General features: G+C 35.1%; 1 protein-coding gene across 1 annotated transcript in view; it reads right to left on the reverse strand.

Annotated features, from left to right (window-relative positions):
* Positions 1–16,523, reverse strand: part of TACR3 (tachykinin receptor 3) — an 80,421-nt gene that overhangs the window by 24,630 nt on the left and 39,268 nt on the right. The window contains exons 2-3 of the mRNA XM_053595028.1: positions 15,898–16,086; positions 13,755–13,905 (exon numbers count right to left, since the gene is read on the reverse strand). Coding sequence (XP_053451003.1) covers positions 13,755–13,905; positions 15,898–16,086 — 340 coding nt within the window. The remainder of the gene's footprint in view (positions 1–13,754; positions 13,906–15,897; positions 16,087–16,523) is intronic.

The following is a 16,523-nucleotide window of genomic DNA, read 5'->3' on the forward strand; positions in this document are numbered from 1 at the left end:
CTCTTCTTCTGGACAGGAGCCTCTGTGGAAATCTGGCTTCAGTCAGCCATCTTGTCTCCACCGCCTAGTATCAAATTTCTATATAAATTTTTTACCTCAGTGGGGAAAAATAACTGATTTCAATGACATTCGTTTAATTTTCATCTGTGATAGTCACGGATGCTTTTATTTTCTTTGGGGTCCTGAAATTGAGCTTTAAAATGGCTCTTTGAATATGGTTTTAATTTCTTTGTACAATTTTTAAAATTTGGTTTGTGTACTATCAGAATTGTGATTTTTAATTGCCTTCTAAAAAATGGAGATTTGACATCATGTCTGGGTTCAACTGAACAAGTTAGGTATTGAGTTGCTTTTCAGTCAACTGGCTTATAGAGTTTCTCTCACACATGCCCCCCCCCACACACAGAATTTGTGTATACAAATTTCTTACCAGATTTTCAACTTCTTAACTTGATTCAGCTGATTATGCTTAATACCCAAGATTCATACGACAGATTTGTTTTCATAGCAATAAATCTTTAGTTCTTTATGATTCCACTTAATAGCCTACAGAAGTGACTTATTATTTGGGTACTTGGAGATAATATATTTGATGGTTTTTTGGAAGACCTTTTCCACTCCATACTCAGATGTGCTTCATTGTCAAGTGCATATTTAGATTAGATTCTTGAATTGTAATGTTTATCTGCTGCTTTTTTAAAAATAAAATTTGACTGAAAATGTTTAATTAGTATTTTTTAAGAAGTACAGCTGTTATTCCTTATTCCTTATTCCTACATTTCTTCCCTAAATTACATTTAGGCAAAAATGATTTTATTTTTCTCTGATTTTTACTATCATGAAACCACCTGAATGTAAATTAAAATTGATTATCAATTACAAGTTAATCTTTTAATCTCATAGGTAATCTCATTGTGGCATGTTTTCTGACATGTAAAACAGTTCTTGGTATTTGTTTTAACTTTACTGAAAAATTAGGAAAGTAAAACATTTTATAAAATGTTAATTGAATAATAAAAGGACATTAAATGTTTTTAAAGTGTCATAAAGTACAAAGACTGTAATGGCCCTTTAATTGTTAACTGATATATGGTGCACAAAAGGAAATGAAGGCAGTTTCCTTTTGTACAATGTCAATTTGTACTGGCTCATGAAGTTCATCTTAGGAAAAAAAAATGTTTATATATTTGTTCTTTAGATTGTGAATATTTTCTGAGAAAGAGTAATACCTTTTGCTCTGACAATTCTAGAAATACATTTTACAACATCACATTCAAGACCTTCCCATAGTATGTCAGAAGAACTGAAGGTGTTCCAGAAAATTAAATGTCATAGATTCACATAGAGCAAAAATGTCAGAAAATAGGTGACCTGTTCTAGAAGAAATGCCGAAATAGGATATTGAAGAACATGAAATTATAATTGAAACATTAATATGAGTTTATGGGTCACTGCACAATCCAAAGGTACATTCAAATAATCAAGGACATATTATAAAGATACTCTCTAAAAAGGAAATTTAGGGTTTCTGCCTTCCCATAATGGCAAGTAGCTTTTATGTATGTATGTATGTATGTATGTATATGTATATAAATAAGAAATAAGAAAAATACACATAAACATATATACATCATATATAGAGAGTATATATAATATATAAAGTATAGAGTATTGTACATAATATATAAAGAGTAGCAAAGGGCTTACACGTCTACATAGACACACATACGTGTGTGTATATACATATATCCATATATTTATGTGTATGTCTCTTATATACATTTATATATATGTCTCTTGTACAGAGGAGATAGTTCAGAGTTTGGGTCCCACCAAACTACAAAGTGTCAGTAAAAATCTTGGATTTTTCCCAGGTCTGTATTTTAGAAAACATACTATGCCCAAGACTAAAATATTAATCCTAAATCCAAGGGCAAAATTAAAATACATTTATCCTCACAAAATGTAAAACCAAATCTCCATCAATATGAATTTTTCAGATTAAGATATTATTCAGTCTCAATATGTTATCTTATAATGCTGTCCAGCATGCAACCAAAAATTATCATACCTATGAAAAAATAGAAAAATGTAATTTATACTCAAGAAAAGAAATGAGACAAAATGAATTATGTAGTTCTATAAAAAGAATAGTTCAGGAATTTAGGAAAGAAGGAAATCTATTTGATTGCTTTTAGAGTTAATTTGAAGGATCTGTCATTGATTGGATATTGATTAAGAAAAGGAAGAAATTGGGCAGCACCTGTGGCTCAGTGAGTAGGGCGCCGGCCCCATATGCCGAGGGTGGTGGGTTCAAGCCCAGCCCTGGCCAAACTGCAACAAAAAAATAGCCGGGTGTTGTGGCGGGCGCCTGTAGTCCCAGCTGCTCGGGAGGCTGAGGCAAGAGAATCATGTAAGCCCAAGAGCTGGAGGTTGCTGTGAGCCGTGTGACGCCACGGCACTCTACCAAGGGCAGTAAAGTGAGACTCTGTCTCTACAAAAAAAAAAAAGAAAAGGAAGAAATTATAGATTAGTTTAGATTTTTGTGTCTGGAGCAAAATCTATTATTCTATTCTATTATTCTTAATAGAATAAATTAATATTCTTATAGAGTATTAATAACATTCTATAGATGGGAAGAAGGATTTCAGAGACAAAGATCATTATTTAGTTTGACCAGGTTAATTTGAAGTGTCTATTGCATAGGTCTGGAGTGAGAGATGGTTAACAGAATTTTGATATAAATCTCAGGGGACTCCAGTAGAGAAATCTACATATAAGCATAATATAAATGCAGATTTGGAAGTTATTTTGAGTGTTGCTTGTCCTGAGAGTGGATGAGATTATCCAACTGGGACTCTCCTACTGAAGAGGAATGGCCTGAGGAGAGAAAAAAAGCAAATATCATGGAAGGGGAGACTTACAAGTGGGGAGTGATCAAAGAATTTCTCTGTTTCCATATAGCCAAGGACTAAAAGTATCCAGCCAGTGTGGCTGCAAAGATGTCAAAGGTAACTTTGCAAGGGTAGTTTCTGTGGAATGGTGTGTTGGAACACATGCACAATTGACCAGAGGGGTGAAAGATAGATGGAAGCAAATGTAGAGCTGGAGGTTGATAGAAAGGTGTGAGCATGCTGACATTCTGAGCAAGAACACATTCAGGAGACACAGGCTGTAGTTGAGAAGATGGGTTTAATTGATGGAGGAATGCTCTTGAACAGGAAATGGCAAAGATTGATCTAAAAGCAGAGACCAGAGGAAGATGGAGGAACTTAATGAGGTATTTGGATAGTGAGGCTGGTCAACAATCTGTGGCCCATTGAACCTCCAGGGCCCACATTAGAGAATTCAAATACAATTCTAGGAATTATGACATGCTGCAGAAAAGTTGTATTGCCATTGCCATGGATTGTGAAGCTCAGTAGCAAAGAGCTGTCAAACCCAAAAAAGATCATTGTCTGGGTGGTTAGAGAAGGGCGTTCAGCAGTTTTAAGAAACCACACTTCCAAAAATAAATGCAAAGTTCTAATCAAAATGAATTGGAAGGCAAAATTAAAGATGGAAATGCCATGACGTCATTTGCCAGATTTCTCTGTCCTCATTGAAGTATATTTGCCACTCCCTTATAAAAAGGATTCAGAATAAATAAATTAATCCTTTCTCATCACATTTAAAATTTGTTTACACAAATAAAACTATAAACTTTTCCCCATTTAGCATAAATCTAGAATTTTAGTTGGATGAAAAAATGTGTGCAAAACTACAGATTTCTGAGAGATGAGAATCTTATCTGTGCTCTTAAATTATGTAAAGACAGAGACTCTAAGACTTTCCTCTAAAATTAAAAAAAAACTACTTCATGTGCTAGAAAATAGTTATTTTGTGGTAAAGTTTCTTTTGGTTTGTAATCATAGATTATAATAAAGCAACAACTTTTGTGTCTTATGCATATTAAACATTTAATAACATTATTATAGAAAAGTTTCTGGACTGTGCTGTCCATTTTAGGCCATGACCCTTAAGGAAGATGTGCGTTAAATCCTTCTTTTTAAAATAATTTGGTCAAAGTTACTTACATCCTAATATGTATTATGCAAAAACCAGACAGCAATAGCAACTGAATTGTAAGATGTGCAGTTCTTCAATCAGTGTTTTACAGGTAATCTCTAAATAAATGCAAGCTTATCAGATGCTTAAATGCACTGGATTTAGAAGTCCTCGTGCAGAGTCCTTTTTAGTAGAAATATCTGGTTTGGCAATGACATGTTATAGGGGATGCCCTGTGAAAATTTTATGGCTAGAAGGTAATCTGGTATTAGGAGGTTGGAGACCTGGTTTGTATTCTTAGTAAGTATGTGAAAGTGACTGCTAATTCTCTAGGAAATCTTGTTTTAAAATACAACACACTATCTTGTTCAAGCTGAATTAACTGTGGCATGTAAACTTGTGACCACCACTGATATTTCTTCAATTTTGGGGGAAATACCACTCATATGAAGGAAATTATTTTGTACTTGGTCTGCTGCCTTTTAACCAGCATGGACAGCCTCTGAAGGGTCTGTCATTTATTCTAAATAATATTTAAGTTCTGATTCCTTTTAACTATGCAATTACTATTCTGTATGTTGAATTCAGTTTTCTTAAGATGCTCTTTTCCTTTGCAGATTCATTATGTGAAGCATGTATATTCCTTTAGGGCAGGGGTCCTCAAACTGTGGCCCGCGGGCCACATGAAGTGGTGTGATTGTATTTGTTCTTGTTTTGTTTTTTTACTTCAAAATAAGATATGTGCAATGTGCATAGGAATTGTTCATAGTTTTTTTTTTTTTTTAAACTATAGTCTGGCCCTCCAACGGTCTGAGGGACAGTGAATTGGTCCCCTGTTTAAAAAGTTTGAGGACGCCTGCTTTAGGGTGTCTGTGAAAATCATTTTCCTCATCTAGGCTTAGGCAGCTATAGAAAAAGGCTTTAGAAATTCCTGTCTCAGAGATTGTATAAAGCTGCTGCATCTCATTTGTGATTGATGAAATAACGAGGTAGAAATAATGAGGATAATACTTGAGAATCAGAAGGTACAAAGTGATCCCAATGCATTATTTCTACTAGTTCTAAATATTTCCAAATAAAAACAGATTAAAGACAGCTTTGAGAGCCATACAAAGGATTTGACAAAGTCATAAATTTGGAAATCACATTGAATAAAGTATATAGATACACAGAGAATGGAAACACTTTTGGGATCAACTACCTAAGCAAAGTAGTAGAGGAAAGTCTCCCTGAAATCTTGGTTAAAATGAAATAAATATAAATAATATTAGAAAGATATTTAGAAAGACTTAGAGCACATAATGGGAATAATATAAATAAAGCATTTGTGCAACGTGGTTTGAAAGAAAAATCCCACTATTTTCCTATTTATAATCCCCTTCTGACTTGAAGGAGAATGAAATAATGGTATAGAAAGGACATTTTATTAGCTATGTAGGTTATTTATTATTTATTTATTTATTTTTTAATTAAATCATAGCTGTGTACATTAATGTGATCATGGGGCACCATACACTGGTTTTATAGACCGTTTGACACATTTTCATCAGACTGGTTAACATAGCCTTTTTGGCATTTTCTCAGTTATTGTGTTAAGACATTTACATTCTACATTTACTAAGTTTCACATATACCCTTGTAAGATGCACCTGTGTAGGTTATTGATGTCGACAGTGATTGGAATGTTTAGAATAATTTGAATTATAGGAACAGTGCTGCTGTTCAAATTGTAAAAACAGTATCAAATTTGTCTTTTACAAACTGTGGATGAGGTCAGGCATGGTGGCTCATGCCTGTAATCCTAGCATTTTGGGAGGCAAAGGTGTAAGGACCTCTCGTGGCTAAGAGTTTGAGACTAGCCTGAACAACATAGTGAGTGCCTCATAGTGCCTCATCTCTGGGCAGCTCCTGTGGCTCAAGGAGTAAGGTGCTGGCCCCATATACTGGAGGTGGTGGGTTCAAACCCAGCCCCGGCAAAAAAAAAAAAAAAAAAAAAAAAAAAAAGACCCTCATCTCTAAAAAAAAGAAAGAAAGAAAGAAAAAGAAAAATGAGCCTAGTGTGATGGCATGCACATATAGTCCCAATGACATGGAAGGCTGAGGCAGGAGGAAGGCTTGAGGCCACGAGTTTGACAGTGCATGAGCTACAATAATGCCACTGCACTCTACCCCAGGATACAGAGCAAGACCTGTCTCAAAAAAAAATTGTAGGCGAATAGTCTTTTAGAAGCAAAGAAATGAATCAAAGAGGGGCAGCAAGAAGAAAAGATGGTGAGGGAAAAGAAAAGAGTAAAGGTGATGAAAAAAGAAACACACAGGGCAGCACCTGTGGCTCAAAGGAGTGGGGTGCCGGCCCCATGTGCTGTTGGTGGCGGGTTCGAGCCCAGCGCTGGCCAAAAACTGCGAAAAGAAAAAAAAAATGAAAAAAGAAACACTCGCAATTGCCTAGAGCCTGGGACTGGCTTCAGAGGAAATGCTGAAAGGAATTTTATGCCATGAGAGGCACATTCTCCTTTGAACTCATGTGTACTACCTATGTCTCTTCTGAGAGGGATTCCAGACTCCTCCTCCACTGATTTTCCCCACGGCCCACTTCTGAGTGGTAATTGTTCTCTGTTCTCTTTGGTCCAACCCTCTCCTCTTCAGCTGGGATGGTTGGACAAGCTGTCTCTAGTCACCCGTCTTGGCAGTCTCTGGAAACATTGTCTCCCATGAAACTGGTCCCTGGTACCAGAATGGGTGGGGCTCGCTGCTCTAGGGCATTACATTAACTGAGGAGAATTTGTTAAGAAAGATTGTTATTGTTTTTTATTTACACGTTTTGACAGTTGTAGAATGCTAAAAAGCCAAATTCATTTGAACTAAAAACAAACAAACATCCCATGTATTGGTGTATAATTTTTAAGAATCAAAACACAGATTTTATGTTAGTTCACATCACTTGGTACATACATGCAGTCCCAGCTTACTGAGGAGATTTTGTCTGAGAATTTTTAAGTTGACTCTTGTATTTAAATAAATCTTAAGGTGAATTTTGGTACTGGAAAATAATTTTTCTTTGAAATAATGTTATTTATTAATACTTTCATTAGTTAAACACATAAAAGCCTTTTATCTCAGAATATATCAGTAAGTAAGATAATAGCCTGGGCAAGGTAGCACACACCTATAATCCCAGCACTTTGGGAGGCTGAGGCAGGAGGATTTCTTAAGGCTAGGAATTCCAGACCAGCCTGGGCAACATGGTAAGACACCCATCTCTACAAATAAATAAGAATTATCTGGACATGTTGGTTGTGTGTTCAGAGTCCGACCTACTTGGGGATCTGAGACAGGAGGATTGCTTGAGTCTGGGAGTTGAAGGTTACAGTGAGGTATGATCATGTCACTGTGCTCCAGCCTAGGTGACAGAGTACTGTCTATAAAGACAAACAAAATGCCATAATATAATTATACAATGTAATGGTACTGGTAATTAAACACATGGAAAAAATAAGTAAAGAATTACTTTATCTTATTTAATTTTTGCTACTTGAGCAAAGAGCAAAGTACCTAAATGACCAGTGTAACACAGATTAGAAACACATTCTCTAGAATAAGACTTTCTGGGTTCAGATTCTGACTTTATCATACACAACCAAGTAAATTACTTAACCCTTATAAATATTTTTTCCTTAATCTGTAAAGAGAACATAGCAATAGTGTCTTTCTCTTCTGGTTGTCAGGATTTAATTGCCCAATCTAACTTAATGACCTACATCAAGTGGCTGGCACATAATAAGCACCAGTAAATGCTGGTTGCATTCATAGAGCTATCACAAGCATTATCCTTTTTATTAGCGATCATAATTAGGTTTATTTTTGTTTCATGAACAGGGTAAATTAAGGGCAGGTTGGATTTGCATATTTATCAGCATTAGGTTTTTTGACACATACATTATCTTGACTAACCTTCGTCAAAATACACAAAAAAGAAATGTTATTTTAGTATTTTATAAACAAGATAATGGAGGATAAGAGATCATGAAGCAGGAAACCAGAAATTGACAATGCAGAAATCCAGTCATCCTGTCTGACTCTACAGTTTATGTTTTTCTCCATTTTATAACACTGCACAGACGTGGATATGTGTTTGTAATAGGTATGAAGTCAGAAAGAACTTAGTTATTAGCTTGTGCACAGCCAAAAAATAATCAACAGAGTGAATTTCAGAGTGAGAAAATGTTTGCGAAGCCTACATCCAGCAAAAGACTAGTTCTAGAATCTCTGAGGAATTCAAACCATTCACCAGAACTAGAGAAAACAAACCCATTAAGAAATGGCAAAGGACATGAACTGGCATTTTCTAAAAGACATGCAAATGGCCAATAAATACTTAAAAATACATGCAACATCACTAATCAGAGAAATGCAAATTGAAATCACAATGAGATACAATTTTACATCAGTCAGAATGGATGTTTTTAAAAAGTAAAAAAACAACAGATGTAGGTGATGCCGTGGAGATGCCCTTTTTGACAATCGTAAGCATTTATCACTATGGTTGGATAAAGATGAAATGCTGAAACACAGTCCCAAACCGAATATTTACCAAAAAAAGCTAATGGTATCTGTTTGGTGGTCCAGCACTGGTATTACTCACTACAGCGTCATGAAACCTGGTGAAACGATTACAGGAGATGTCTATTGCAACTAATTGGATGAAATGATGACGATGCCTGTGATTAAACAGCCAGAATTACTCCATAGAAACAGGCCAATCTGCCTGCAAGACAATGTTGTCACACAACACTGTCAAGCTACAGAAGCTGAACTTGGAAACTCTCTGTCATCCACCCACCTTGCACCAGCTACCACTTCTTCCAAGCTTTGGACAACTTTTTTCAAAGAAAAATATTCAATTTTCAACAACCTTATGGAAAACACCTTTCATAATTTACTGCCACTTGTTCTCCAGGCTTCTTTGCTGCCGGCATAAACAAGCTACTCTTAAAATGGTAAAACTGTGTTAACAGTTTAGGTGCATACTTTGATTAATTGTACTGCTTCTTGTTTGAGATATGATAAACTCAACTTTTGATTTGAAATTGACATTTCATATTTAATGACCTAAATACAATGACTTACAATACAATTTTTTTTTTTTTTTGCAAAGGAAATCTTGATTTGGGGCCCAGTTCAGTTAAGATACTCACGACATCAAGGATAGAGGGGAAAATGTGCATGACTCTAATGATTAGTGACTTTGAACAATTTTCAATATGCTTTTGGAGCCATTTGTCAGGTATTTTGCATTTTAAATCAATTTATTTATTTTATTGTATTGAGTTATTAAAGCTTTTTATATATTTTGGATGTTAACCCCTTATCATACATACAGTTTGCAAATAATTTCTGCCTGTCTGTAGGTTGTATAATTACTCCATTAATTGTTTTTTGCATTTTTTTTTTTTTTTGGCTAGGGTTGGGTTTGAACCCTCCACCTCTGGTATATGGGGCTGGTGCCCTACTCCTTTGAGTCAAAGGTGCCACCCCTCCATTAATTGTTTACTTTGCAATGTAGGTTTTTAGTTTGTTGCAATCCTATTTGTCTATTCTCACCTTTTTTGCCTGTACTAGTGGGGTCAAACCTGCTCAAATGACTACACAGATAAATGTAGTGAAAGTTCTCTTTGTTTTATTCTAGTGGCTTTACAGTTTCATGTCTTACATTTAAGGCTTATTCTTCTTTGAGTTGATTTTGGTATATGGTGAAATAAGGGTCCAATTTTATTCTTCTGAATATGAATACTCAGTTTCTCCAACATCATCTACTGAGGAAACTTTTTATTTTTTCCAATGTGAGTGTTCCTTGTAGCTTTGTCAAGACTAATTTCTTGCAAATGTGCGGGTATATTTCTGGGCTCTCTCTTCTTTCCCATTGGTATATGTGTTTTTTTTTTTATTTCTAGTATGGTGTTGGTTTGATAATTATAGCTTGCTACAACCAGTAGTATTATTTTTAAACTACATATACTTAGTCTGGACATAAGTAGAAATCAAGCAGGAGTAGTTAATGATAATTTTATATTAAATTTTGAAACATGGTAGGTTTTATATAACTTAGAAATATATTTCTGCTGGCAAAGGAAATTATAGCAGCTGCAAAAATAAATAAGGGGGACTTATTTAAATTAAAAAGCTTCGGCATAGCAAAGGACATAGTCAACAGAGCAAATGGACATCCTAGAGAATGGGAGAAAATGGGTACAGGCTATACATCTGACAACGTGCTTATATCCACTCCTGGTAGTAATCGGTCGATAATCTCGCCAAAGCTGTCCTTCAGGAAATATATATTGTTCAGTACATTGCTATGGTCTTCACATTGGAAATAGAAACTAAGAGCTCAGAAAGAGCTCAGAGAAATCAAACAATAGCAAGTACAACAACACCCCCCTCCCCCGAAACAAACCTCCATTAAAAACTGTGCAAAAGGCATGAACAGAAGTTTTTCAAAAAAGATAGATAAATGGTCAATAAGCATATGAAAATATTCTCACCAGTCCTAACCATCAGGGAAAGGCAGATTAAAATCACAATGAGATATCACTTTATCCCTGTTAGAATGGCTTTTATGAAAAAGTAAAAGAAAAAAAAAAGATGCTGGCATGGATGCAGAGAAAGGAATGCTCATACTCTGTAGGACTTCAGACTAGTGCAACCTCTATGGAAAACAGCAGCGGACCTGCCGTTCAACCCAGCAATCCCACTAGTAGGTATTTACCCAAAGGAAAAGAGTTCATTTTATCAAAAAGACACCTGCACTCAAATGTTTATTGTGCCACAATCCACAATCGCAAAGATGTGGAATCAAACTAAGTGTACATCCATCCTCCCCACCCACCCCCATACCAGCCATAAGGAGAAATGAAGTAATGTCTTTTGCAGCAATTGGGATGAAACTGGAGACCATTATCCTAAGTACCTCAGGAATGGAAAAACAAAGACCACATGTACTCCTTATTAATTTGGAACTAATTGGCTGGCACACATGGGCACAGAGAAAAGTGAAAGTCATTGGAAATCAAGAAGTGGGAAGAGGGGAGGGGTAAGGGCCTACCCAGCAGGTACAATGAACATCATTTGGGTGATAGGGACACTAACAGCCTTGACTTGAGCATTACAAAATCTGTCTATGTAACAAAAACATTTTGAAATAAAAAAACAACAAAGAAAGAACAAAAGAAATATATTTCTGCTAGCTATTCTTCAAAGAAGATGACTTGGTGTACAAGTCTTGCATTTGAATACAATTCCTAAAGATTTGGGGAGAATGAGAAATGGAAGCAAGGCTGCTCAATATTGACAAAGATCTCCTGTCAGTGATCTGCCTAAAATTTGTCTATCTTTTATTTCTTTGTATACACATGCATTTGGGAGTTCAATCAATATCTGCTACTTTTACTGTTAAGAGGCTGACTTAGAACGGTGTATACAATCGTTTTTCTCAGTAATCATGATTAATTTGCATTATGGTAGCCAATACTTTTGAATTCTGTCTGTCCAATCTAATCTGTAATATTAGACATGCATTTTCTTGCAGACAAAATAAATGACCACGTAGGACTAAATGGTCATATGAAAAACATGACAATAGCATCAATTAATAGTAATAACTGTATAACTAACAATTCCAAAATAACATTTTAACTTTAGATAAAAAGAAATGAGCTAATTGTGGTCTGATATTTAAAAAATTCTGAACAAAATGAGGATTACTGCCTAAATACTGATAGTCACACCAATAAGTAACTGTGAAAGACATCCAAGGACAAGGTGATTTATTATGAAAAATACATGACACAAATGTCATTTTGTATTATTTCAACCCAGAACACAACCCAGGAGAGACATGTGGACTAAGAACTTTTAAATAACTTACTTTTAAAAAATATTCTAGAATGGTCACACTCCCAGTTTGAGTTGGTATTTCCACTTTGAAACTGTACGGTAGTGAAATCAAAAGGGAATATCAATGCCTTACTTTTCCCAGTTATGTAGCAGTAAAGTAAAAAACAAACAGAAAAACATTCCCCTCTAGCTTTGCTCTCTCTGAAATGCTAAATCAAAAAAATAAGAGCACTCAGATTAAATTTTTATTTCTTCCTAATTTTTTTACATGTATATGAAAAATAAATAACTATAATTTACTATTACTGGACTTATTTTAGTTTCTCAGTGAACAAGGAAAATGTTAAAAAGAAAAAACGATACCTGAACCAATAAGAAAAAAATAAAAGGCAAGAAAGTTGGTACTATAAACAGAGAAATTGTTCCGAAATATGTTGAACATCCCATCAGTTATTTAGTGTGATGACAGCCAAAACACAGGGATGAGAAATTGCCCCCAGAAGAAAGTGTCTTGCGATATTAGCAAGATGATAATAAAGAAGGGTTGAAATTACAAAGAGGAGACAGACACCGTTCATGTAAGATGACCACGTACTGAAGAGCTTCTCATTTTAAGATGCTGTTTTAGGTGCTAACGCCATCACTGGGCTGTTGGGACACAGTGTTTTGAACGTATTTTAAATTTTTTCAAAGAGAAATAAAATGAAATTGTGTGTACAAGTCAAAATATAATGAATGTGGGAATGATCATGCTTATTTTTTTGTTTTCAAATACTAGAGAGCATGATAAATGTTAACCAGGAATAGATTTTGCTTACTATTATTTGTCAACATTAGAGAAAAAACATAGTTAAAATAGAATCCATTTTCTGTGTTTTATTTTTAAACGGATTCAACCATTTTTAAGAGAGTGTTTGTAGTTAAGTGGTTTTAAGATTGATTCATTTAGTTAGTTGTAGTTTTACATATAAATAAAATAACCATAAATTGAATGAATAATAATGGCGAACATAATCAGTTGGAGTCACTTTTCCCTGGGGAAAACCCTCCAAGATCATTAGGCACACATCAGTAAAGAGATGAGGACGAAATAAGATTGCTTTCAACTCCACAAATTTAGGAAAAATCTCACTTATGGAATCACATAATGGTAATAAGAAAAACTATCACAAAATAGTTCTAGTAAAATGTCAATATCTTATTTTTAGAGTTTTTGTTTAATATAAATAAGTCAAAAAGTCTTTTTAATGTCACCCAATAAATTATAGAAGAGTATTAATATAATTTTCATTATTTAACAGGTATTCCTGATAGCTTATTAGAGAGAAGAACAGAAAGAGAAAGAGGGGATAAAGAGGGAGGAAGGAGAAAAGGTGAGCAGGAGATGGAGGAGGGATCGATATAGATTGAGGAAAAGTAGCACTTTCTAGAAAAGATGTCACTTCTGGGATAAAACATGCTTTGGGCAGATTATAGAGTATATCAGAGGCATTCTGCTTAATAAAGGATAAAGATAACTAGAGTTTCAAAAATACAATCAACTGGAATCCCATTTATAGTGAAATTTCAGCAATTTCAGGCAGAATAATTTAAGAGTACTCTGCAAAAGGTTATAAAAACAAGTCCTGCTGTAAGGACGTAAGATTTCCATCACAGACTGATATTTTATGTGGCAGTGGCTTAAAGAAAAGCAAACATTTTAAAAAGTAGGCAGTGATCAAGTCATATTAGGTTAAAATGCTCTGACTAGGTAGCTTTCCTCTCTGATGGACCGCAGTCTACACAAACGCTAGGTCAACTACATGAAACCATACCTTTCTCTTGGCTTTGAGCTGCTCGTGATACTTGTCACAGGTGTCTCCTGGGATTTCTCCTCCCCAGAGAGTAATTCCAACAATGGTGTATGTGATACCCATGACGAGCAATGGGAAACAGTACACCAGAATAATGACAACAATGTGGTAACTGTAAGAAATGAGAACAACACTTACTGAAGCACCTGTTGGGCTGAAATACATGGGACTTTGAATTTGTTCAGATTTAAATCATGATTAAACTGCCAGAGATTATTTACACATTATCTCTGTGCCCCTTTTCACAAAATCCATCAAAATATCATGCTGTAGTCATATTTCAAATGCTGCCAGTTGAGTTTTGTCAGTCTTAACATTGTGTATGAATACAATAAACTGAAGCGTTCATTTAAACTACATACAATCTCCTTGTTTAGAGGTTGAGGGTCCATATCTTTCCCCTGCTCGGTACTCTTCTTGGGCTAAACTAATTAAATGTGTCCTCTGAGGAAAAGGGTCAGGGCAGAACAAACTAATGAACTTGAGGAAAAGGGTCAGGGCAGAACAAACTAATGAACTTGAGGAAAAGGGTCAGGGCAGAACAAACTAATGAACTGGCACATATTTTCTTCTATGTAGGACTATTTTATACATCCTTGCAATGTAAGATATATTTGAAATAAATTGTTTTTTATCTACACGGAAAAAAAAACAGTAGATGGATAATCTAAGCCATATTGGATCTATAAGTTACTTGATGGTGAATTAAAAAAAATTAAGTAAGGACATTTACAAGTATTTTTCCAAACTCATGGTGCACTAGATTGCATCATTAGCTTGGTAAAAAAACATGTAGAATTTACTGTTAGTCACACCAAAGTCATGTTACTATAAATTACCAAATTAAATTCCAGGATTTCATAGCTTTCAATCAAAATTATAAGAATGCAGTTAGGAAGAGAAATGAAGATAAATCACAATAAGAATAGCCCAAATTGAATTTTATGTAACTCATGTGTGGATTCCACTGTCTTATGACCCTTCAAAGTAGTTAAAGAGTTATACTAGTCTTTCCAGCGGTGTTTTTTGTAAGGTGAATCTTAAATCTCCTTGTCATCCTTCTATAGCTTACTAAGTATAAATTTAAAGTAAATGGAGAGTAATTTGGTCCATAAAGAACATGGCTGATAACATTATCATGCAACTAAGATTCATAATAATGGGTGGAATTTGGTAGTCAATTTAATAATATCTGCCTGATTTTCCTAAAATAAGTGCTTCCTCATATTTTTATTAAAAAAAAAATCTGGGCTCTGAGTAGTTAGAAAAAATGATTGCTTTAAAAGGTGACAATTATTCACACCATTCGATATGCTTTTTAAATTTTATTTTAATGAACGTAGGGGTTACAATGTTGTTACATAGATGAACTGTATATTGAGAAGCCCGGGCTTTTAGCATACCAGTTCACCTGAATAATGTACATTGCATCCAACAGGTAATTTGTTAGTTTTAAAGGGAAACCATTGGGTGCTAAATAGGAAAATAAGCTTTTTGTTGAAATAAGAATGAAATAAGAAATCAGAATGAAAAAACAAAATCCAATCAATTGCACTTTATCCTTTTTTCCCTTTTTGTTCTTTTTAAGGTGGGTGAAAAGTATGAAACACCAAATTACGTCACATGACATTTCAATTTCCTTTTTGCCCAGTGCTCAGGTTTTTTAATGCTGCGACAAAGGAACACAAACCACATCAAACCAAACAGAAAGATTAAAGAACCTACCAGGCTGTCCCTCCTCCTGAAGCTGTGCTTAAAAGAGCAATCATCACTTTGGGGATTTGGTTTCTTCTTTCTCACTCAATAAATCCCTGGTTTTCTTTGCACATGGCTCTTCTCACTTCTCACTTCCTCCAGGAAACTCTCCAATACTACCCCATAGAGAAGTCCTCATGTTTCCAATCATGATTTTAGTAACTTACACAAACTTACTGACCTTTCTGTCATACCGTATTATCGTATTTTTACCTGTTTCTTTTGCCAACAATTATGTGAGCCCTGAGAGAAATATCTATGTCTTATTTGCTTACTTGTTGCTCTTCATCTATAGTTTCCTAAATGTTTGATAAATTGAGTTGAAAATCACTACAGAGAAATAACTTACGTAAAATGTTGTTTGGGACCTTCTGGCCACTGCACGTAGCAAAGAGTACGGCCTGGCATGACCTTGGTTTTGGAGTAAAGACACTGAGGGAAGGCCAGCAGAAATGCCAGGATCCAAATGCTTCCAATGACAATCTTGGTAGCTGTGGCAGAGAGTCTGGGTTTCAAAGGATCAATAATGGCCATATACCTACGTAGAAACAAACAAAATGATTTTGTTGGTTCTGTTGTTAACAGAGTTTAACAAAGAACTTCAAAGGCTACAGTTATCCCTGTTTTGGTGAACACGCTGATAAGGACTTTGCTTGTGCACAGCCAGCATAGAATGGTAAACAGCTTTGTCTTAGGAATCAGACAGATCTAGGTGCAAACCTATTCTGACATTGTTTAATAACCTTTTGAACTCAGCTCCATTATCGTTAATATTAGAATAAGAACACTCACCTTTTGAGGTAAAGTAAGGATCAATAGAAATAATGTGTGACCCAGTTACAACCTAACAATAGGGGAAAGTGGGAAAAGGAGGGGTGGGAGGGGGGTGGTGGATAGAGGGAGGGGGATTGGTGGGATCACACCTGTGGTGCATCTTACAGGGGTATTTGCGAAACTTGGTAAATGTAGAATGTA

The sequence above is a fragment of the Nycticebus coucang genome, chromosome 1, assembly GCF_027406575.1.
Source record: "Nycticebus coucang isolate mNycCou1 chromosome 1, mNycCou1.pri, whole genome shotgun sequence".
NCBI classification, from domain to species: domain Eukaryota; kingdom Metazoa; phylum Chordata; class Mammalia; order Primates; family Lorisidae; genus Nycticebus; species Nycticebus coucang.